An 8,223-nucleotide genomic window follows, 5' to 3' on the forward strand; every position below is an offset into this window, starting at 1 on the left:
TTAATAATATTTCACAATATTGCAGTTTTTACTGTATTTTTATCAAATAAATGCAAAACAGTTACTATGCCTTGTCTCTAAATGGAATGCAAAACCAAAACAAACTGTGGTTGGTACTATTAATCAGATCATCTGTCATGACTAGACTTAATGCTGATTGTGAAATGTCTGGCTCTGTGAGACATGTTAAAGGAATTGAAATAAGGGGCAAAAAAAAACCTACCTGATCACAGATGTGCAGTGCGGATATCAGTGTAAGGAATCCAGTGGATGGGTATCTGCCATGTTTCTGCAGCCAGCTCTCATAGACGTATTTAATGAATCCAGGATGGATGATCATCACTTAAAGACAATCAAAACAATTACTGACCTAATCGTGCATATTTGTTCAGGAAAACTATGTAGATCAATGTGATGTTCAAGTGTTATACATTGATTGATAGATAAATATGATTCTCACCTTGTCTCTATTAGCATTTACTGTAGGTCTCACTCCAGTGTATGTGCTGAAGAAACGCAAAGCGTCATTAAATTAAGATGATTGCTGTAAAAAGTCTGAAGGCCTATTTCTCTTAAATCTGGGAATGAATATTGATGAAACAATCTCACCGTGTGATGTGTTTAGTGGTGAAGGCACTGATGAGCCAGCGCATGTCTTTAATCTTAAAGGGCAGAAGAATCAGGTGGGTTGAGTTGTCTAGATCCACTGCGCTCTCAGGGTAGAGAATCCGGTGAGTGGTCTTAGAGCCCACATCCTTCTCATAACCTTCTGTTGGACCCTTATTTATCCTGAGCATGAAAATGCATTGTAATGATCATCTTTGGTTATATACATTGTCAGGACTTCAAAATTGAAAATAACTTACCTTATGACAAAGTCATGAAGATCTATGAGAGGCCCATAATGGGATCCCAGGAGGTTCCCAGAGTTTCCCACCACAGCACAGGTTCTGCAGCGATCTGGACCAGCGTCTGAGTAGTGCTCTTCATCAGGAAAGAGAGAAAACAATGTGTCCACCACATCTGTGTAGTTAACCTTAGTGATCTCAGTTTGTAGACCCTATACAAATGTTAAAAACACATGATCAGGTTGAGCCTTCAGAAAAACACATTTTAAAATAAAATGGAAAAAGAAATATAAAAGGCAATCTTAGTTTAGCTAATAAAGTATTCCACAAAATCTGAAATGTTAGATCATTAGATAAGATATGAAATTTGTTTCTGCCTAGATTAAAATTACTTTGAAATTAACTTAATTTCTTTCCATTTTTATAATTTCATTTAAGCACGGTAAACAAATATTATTGAAACATTTTATAAGCAGAAATCTGCACGATTTCAAAAGATCTAAGAAAACTTCATGAATATTATTGTCTTAGTAGGAAGAACACTTGGGGGGACTGTTGGTCTGTGCTGCCACCAACTGTTTGACAATCACAAATTCCCCTTCAGGGCCGGATTCTAGGCACGTGCCTATGCTTGCTCGTCCAGAGGGGTCCCAAACACAACGAATAGATATATCATATTTGTGTTATACTATGGGATATCTACAACAGTGAAAGAACTAAAACCACCGAAGACATTGAGCAAATAAATATAATAAACAATAGGGTAAAAATTACAAACTAGGCTATTTCCATGTCTTCAAACTTTTTCATGTATACGGAAATGACGCTTTCTTTCTCCCTTTCATTCTCACAGACGCAGTACAGACACGCACTCGCGCACATAGCCTACGTGGAGACGCGGACAGAAACTTCTTGTCAGAGCTGCGACTGCCCCGCGAATTTATCATCAATAAAATAGTTTCGCATGGCATTTCTCAGTAGGTCCTTGAAGCAGTTCAACTGTAAGATTCGCTATTAGTAGACGCTGCTGCTGAATACTGCTGAGAGACGGACATAAGTAGCCTACTCACATGCACTTAATCTCTCTCTCTCTCTAATAACTGCGTTAGACTGCATTAATAACTGTTTTAGCCTGCATATCAATGACTCAAGCTTCTGTTACTAGCTCTAAAATGACGTTTTGGAATTTGCAACGGAAGGTTTGGGATGAGGTGCGTACAAATTAGCTAGTTCAACACGCACGATATTTCAGGACAGGAACATGTCACATATCTTAAAATAAATCATCCAAACAATGTCTTGGGGTGGTGGTTGTATAGGCAGTTAAAATTGTTAGAGAAATAATGCACTCCCGATGTGGTTATGTGGCCACGTCGCCGCGCCTATTAATGGAATGGAAACTACGTCTTTCACAGTTCATAAACAAATTAAGAACTACGTTCCATTTTTATTGACTGAACGCAAGAAAGCACTGTAACGGTTTCCACTGATTAAAAAATATTTTTGTTTGCTTGGGGTGGTAATATTTGACCTATTGTATTAATAGGGAGGGGGGGTGGTTGATTTGCGTATGTCACGAAAAGAGGTAAATCCGGCCCTGATTGTAGTTATTCATCACTGGAATCTTTTATATTTTTCTTTATTTTTAAAGAGTTTTGAGATATTTCATTAAGAACGTTCTCTTAACGTTTTTTAAAGTCAAAATAATTCTTAGTATAAAAGACGTGGCCACCCACCTGTAAATTGTCAGGAGTTACAAGCGCATTTAAAAGGTTTCGTGCGTGAATCATTGAGCTAAATAACTGTCTATTTTAGATTACTGGAGTGAATTATGTAAATAGTTGTGTGTGTGTATGTGCTGAACAAAACGTGCGATGATTGATTCTGCCGTCACGCGCGTTTGTCTATCCGCTATTTTTGACCAAAGTACTGCGACCAAAGAATAAGAAGCGCGCTTGATGTGTTGCCATGTCCACTTAATATAAACGAAGCGCTCAGGCGTCTTTGAGCTTGACTAAAAGCGTCCCTATGGTGTTATCAAGGTAGGTAAACTTCAGGTCGCGATATTTTGGTAGCCTATGGCGTATTTACAAGATAAAGCGTTTGGATGCAAGTAGGCTATATGGTGTGTTTTTTATTATTATTATGAACTTTTTTTTTTTCCTAGCAAGATGTGGCAACAGTAATGAGTCGAGGCGTGCGTGCTTAGTTCCCTTTGCATTCTCGCACCGCGCATACAGAAAAGATACAAGAACTAATAACAATTTATGATACAACGTATGACTAGTCTGAAACATTTTAACAAGAACTTTTTAATAAATAAAACGACCAGTCCCGTGATATATTATATTACATTAGCTACATTATGTAATATACATAATATATAATATAAATTACATACATTATATCATCATAATCAAGACTGCAGAATCGAATGGAGCCTAATACTTAAGTGAAAAACACACATTGGTTCCCATTTCCCATTATTACAAATTATTTCAAAATACACTTAAATATTAAAAACTATAATTATAATTAGCGTCGTCTACGTAGTGCGTTTGATTTGACACAGAAAATAATAGAAAAAAAAGAAGGAAAAAAAAGTACAGTAGCCTACCTATTTTTATTTTTCTTCTTATTGAATTGGGCTATGTGTGATCAAACTAACCCGTCTTCCCCACCATTGATTTCCAGAGATCCGGATTTAATTTACGTACCGTCCACCATCTGTAGACGTCTGACCGTAACACACCGTTTCTTCTGTTCAGCATAACTGGAACAGTTGGGTTGAACCGCATGAAGAACCAATCAGTATCGTTCAGATCCGTGACACATTTATCACAAGCGCACAGACCTCCGCGGGTGGAATCAACGGATGTTCTGAGGAAAGTGTAGATCACCGCGTTTTGGAATAGCAGAAAAAGAAAAAAGAAGCCAAATGTGAAGAGCACTCTGAGGTATGAGCCCCGTTTAGTGAAAGGAACCATGATTTCAACTGGCTGAAGAGGGTTTAGAAACCTACAATTGGAAAAATACACAAATTAGAGAGAGAGAGAGAGAGAGAGAGAGAGAGAGAGAGAGAGAGAGAGAGAGAGAGAGAAAACAGTGCTATTTATTATGACGTTAATATTCCTACTACTACTAACATCATAACTCTACTTGTTCTAAAACAAATGTCAAGGCAATGTGAAAAGCGGCGAAAGTGATTGTTGCATATTAAATCCATAAGGACTGTGATTTGTCCTGTAATATTACCCTTTAACATTATTCGTTTCTTTTGAATCCGCTTTAAAAATTTGGTAAACAAATCGCGAGAGATGGATTTGATCTAAGTCAAGAACTGCGTTTCTGAAAGCGAATGATATACACTATAGTGATGTGACACTTCAGAAGCTATAATATTAAAATGTATTTCTGTTTTTAACGAATAACAGTCTACAATAATGCTACATTAGTTGACGTTGGTTAATGCATTAACGAACTAAAAAATGAGCAATACATTTGTTACAGTATTAATCTTTGTTAAAAAAAAACACCTTTGATTCTCATCTTTATTCAGGACTAGTGTTATAATTAGCCTAGACTAGACACTATAGTGATGTGTAACACTTCAGCTATAACATTAAAATAAATTTCTATTTACAACGAATAAAACAATACAATAAGGTTACATTAGTTTACGTTGGTTATTGCATTAAACTAAAAATGAGCAATACATGTTACAGTATTAATCTTTGTTAATAAAAAAAAAACACTATTTTAGCCTGTTAACTCAGTTCCATTAAACAATTTCTATCAGCTATGCTTAAGCATTTTTTAAGCTAATGTTAAAGAACTTAATATTTACATTAGTTAATATAAGTTAAATAAATTCAATAAACCTACCTGTTTGTTTGGAAATGTGAATATGGAACAATAGCAAGAACCTTTAAGAATCCTTTAAGAGGAGGTGGTGTTTCTTAAGTGCACACCTCTTGGTCACTCACTTCTTTGGCATATAAATGGTATAACCATACCATTTATATGCCAAAGATAACCCCCTCCCTCCTCCTTTTATACATCAGTCTTTAATATTTTTTTTTAAAGCTTAGTTCTTTAAGGTAACATCTGCAATGTATTTGATCTGTACCTTTTGTTCCATACAGGGTCAGAAAACCTCAAATTTTGAGGGAATTTCTAGTGGAAATTCAGTGGAAAATTTCAGTCTCTATAAAATGAGGAAAAACTATCACGAACAAACAGAAAAGTAATGGAAAAATCATTGGTTAAAAGAACTGGGAACCATACTCATATTGTTGGGGGGGGGGGGGGGGGGGTTATACTTACAGGATTTATTTAGCCATCTACTATTAAAAATCATGATAGGCTATCATTTGTTTTTTTTGTCCTCTTAATTTCATTATCGCCCAATTACGTTTGCAAACATTAGGCACAGCATCATGTTAGGGAGCAGGTTATGTTGAACCTAAAAACCCCTGACACACCTTTATATTCTTATATACTTTATAGTCTACCTGTAACAAGTTTACGTAGCCTAGGTCTTTTTACATTTGCTTAGCAAAGACTGTGTATCCATAGCATCCGGGGTACATTAAAGCAACTCTTTTCACTTTAAAATATCAAATTCAAAATCATTCTGATCGTACTGACTTCACACAAGGTAAACGACTTCGGTTTATTTTCTGTTAGTGCCACTCACTAAACTCTAGGGGGTGAAAAGTCAAAAATACACAAAGCTAGCCTACATACTGTAAGCACAGTAGCTGAAAAAAAAAAATCCTTTTTTGTTCTTATTGTTTTTTTTTGTTGTTGTTGTTGTTGTTTTTTCCCCCTGGTACTTACGAAAAAAAAGTGAAACTTACACAAATGTTAGAGAAGGGAAAAAAAAAAGATTAGGAATGTAAAATGTGTTTGCTGAAAGTATGACTCAGGATACAGAATCACCCTTGAAAATAAACATGTATAGAGAGTGACGGGTGATGACATGCCAGGGTGTGTCTCATGCCACGATCAAGATTAGGTCAGAGATGGGAATATCCAAAGATTCATTTCCAACCAATGTGCATTCCGGTAATTGCGCCGTAACTCGTTTGTAGCCTTTTATCGGTACTGTAATGAATCAAACTGAAGTGTAAACGATGCAAGATCTCTGTGCAGACCAGTTTGACTGAATATTTCATTGTGATTAGTTTGAGTGATTCATTCGACAATTTGGCATTTTGGATAACCGATGAAAGTTACACAAAACATAATTTCTGAAATATGAGAGAAAATAATTCTCAGGTCGATTCTCTGGCCTAACCATTGTCTTGTCTCCATTGACAGACGAGGATTAATCAGTAGCAATTTATTCGCTACACTAAAAATAGGGATAGGCTATTGTGAAATACAACTTACTGTAGCTGTTTTCTATTTTAATATAATTTTAAAACTTAAAAATTATTCCTCAATAAAGCTGAATTTTCAGCATCATTAATCCAGTCTTCAGTGTCACATGAGCCTTTGCTGTTCAGGAAACATTATTTTCAGTGTTGAAAACAGTTGCACAGTTTACGGTTATTTTCTGATTCTGACATCAGAGCACTAGACTTCAGCTCTTTGATTTTCAGTTCCTTTGTCCTACCAAAGACCAGCGTCATATGATGAATGCTCAGGTACGTAATACTCCACACAAACTCTATTGTCTACACCTTTCACAATACATGGCTTTATACCAAAAGGAAGTGATTATGGTGAAATGGTCCAGTTGTTGCTGCAGAACCAGGAAGGTGGAAAAAATATCCTTCAGCTACACCTTTACAATCACAATCTGAATATCATGACAGGATGAGCAATCCTCTTTTTGTTTGAAAGTTTATCCACATTATTTTCTCAAGATTTCTTCCTTAATCTCAGTGAGTTTGTCCCTGAAGGTTTCACATTAAGTTTGCATCAAAAATAATAAGCAGTAGTTTGTACATTAGGCCTAACCTAACCAAAGATTATCTTACAGAACACACAGAATGTCTCACAGTGGCATGTTACTTATTATTGAAACTCAAGTCCCCGTGATTTTGCTAAGACAGACATGTTCCAGGATCAACATTACGGACTGAGAATGTGTGGCATTTTCATTTTCTTTCCCTATAAATAATCCTACCTATAATTAATCAATCAGTGTTAAGTGATTAACAAGGGTGTAGAAGCACTTAACCCTGATCGTAAGCATAAAACATATTTCCTGAAAAGTAATCCCTCAATTCTGATTGGAATGTTTGGACCAAGGATGTTGATCCAGGATCACCGTTGTACTTGGTGAAATCACGGTCACCATTAACTCATGTTTAAATTTTGAATGAAACTGATTCTCTTTAACTTATTAATAGAAGAATCATTTTACCATAATGACTGCTAACTTTCTGTGGTTCACACACTAACCTATTTTAGATTTATTTTACAACTCAGGAACAATCCTTTGACTTTTTTTAATCATGATGTGACATTTAACAGGTTATTTGCTTACACTTAACATACCACAATGGTTTCTGACCATCTAAACCTTTCTATGCTATGCTAAATCAAGTGGTCAGTGGTTAGCTGGTTAGCAAAGCCAGCTGGTTTTTTTTAGACTAAATATTTTTGCAAGCAGTGTATATATTGATAATATTTCTTTACTGCAGATGTCTTAGGCCTACTACTGGTCAATTAGTTTTTGGAAAGCCCTTGAAATCCCAAAAGGGCATGAAACTGAACTAGTCGAATAAGTGTTATTGAGGTAAATGTGAATGTCAGCATACAACTTATTTCTGGAACTAGCGTTAACATGGTGAAAATGGTCCACAGTAAACTAACCAAGTGAACATCAATTGAAAATACCTCATGTGTTATTTGGCAGTTGACATCCAGCAGATCTGAGCAATAATTTCACAGTTACTATTTTTCCATCGGTTCTACAGAAGTCTTCTGCCCTTTGTGTTATGAAATTGTGCTGATATTATGTGCTGAACTTATTCCATATAATTATGAGCATTTGCATGGCTTGACAACTGATAGCCTAAATTTCTAGGTGTTTGGTCACACATCTCCCTTAATTCCAATCACACCAATTTAGTAATGATTGCAAGCAGCTGTTCACCTGGAGGTTGAGTATATAAAGGTTTTGATGCCTGTTTCACACTATATACCCACATGAAAAATACTATAGTAATTTTTATAGTAAATACTGTAGTGTTTTTTGAACCATACTATAGTAAAGTACTTGAATTGATTTGGTTGTGGTAATTCTATAGTTGCTGTGGTAATTGAACAACTATAATAATATAAAGAAATTACTTTACCCCAATAATGTACTACTTTTCTACAACTATAGGGTATACACCACAGTTTACTGTAGTAA

At 35.6% G+C, this 8,223-nt stretch overlaps 1 protein-coding gene across 3 annotated transcripts in view; it reads right to left on the reverse strand.

The window, feature by feature from the left end:
* LOC109082405 (CMP-N-acetylneuraminate-beta-galactosamide-alpha-2,3-sialyltransferase 1-like) overlaps nt 1–7,898 on the reverse strand; it is an 11,504-nt gene extending 3,606 nt beyond the window's left edge. Inside the window, exons 1-6 of one of the 3 annotated variants that reach the window (XM_042745256.1) lie at nt 7,704–7,898; nt 3,566–3,728; nt 867–1,060; nt 610–789; nt 461–506; nt 224–343 (exon numbers count right to left, since the gene is read on the reverse strand). In XM_042745256.1, the coding sequence (XP_042601190.1) occupies nt 224–343; nt 461–506; nt 610–789; nt 867–1,060; nt 3,566–3,728; nt 7,704–7,708 (708 nt within the window). In that variant the 5' untranslated portion in view covers nt 7,709–7,898. Of the gene's footprint in view, nt 1–223; nt 344–460; nt 507–609; nt 790–866; nt 1,061–3,565; nt 3,867–4,733; nt 4,843–7,703 lie in introns of those variants that run through there. The other 2 variants (XM_042745254.1, XM_042745255.1) reach the window with 2 other exon arrangements.
* Nucleotides 7,899–8,223: the final 325 nt, after the last annotated feature.

Source organism: Cyprinus carpio, chromosome B19 (assembly GCF_018340385.1).
Source record: "Cyprinus carpio isolate SPL01 chromosome B19, ASM1834038v1, whole genome shotgun sequence".
NCBI classification, from domain to species: domain Eukaryota; kingdom Metazoa; phylum Chordata; class Actinopteri; order Cypriniformes; family Cyprinidae; genus Cyprinus; species Cyprinus carpio.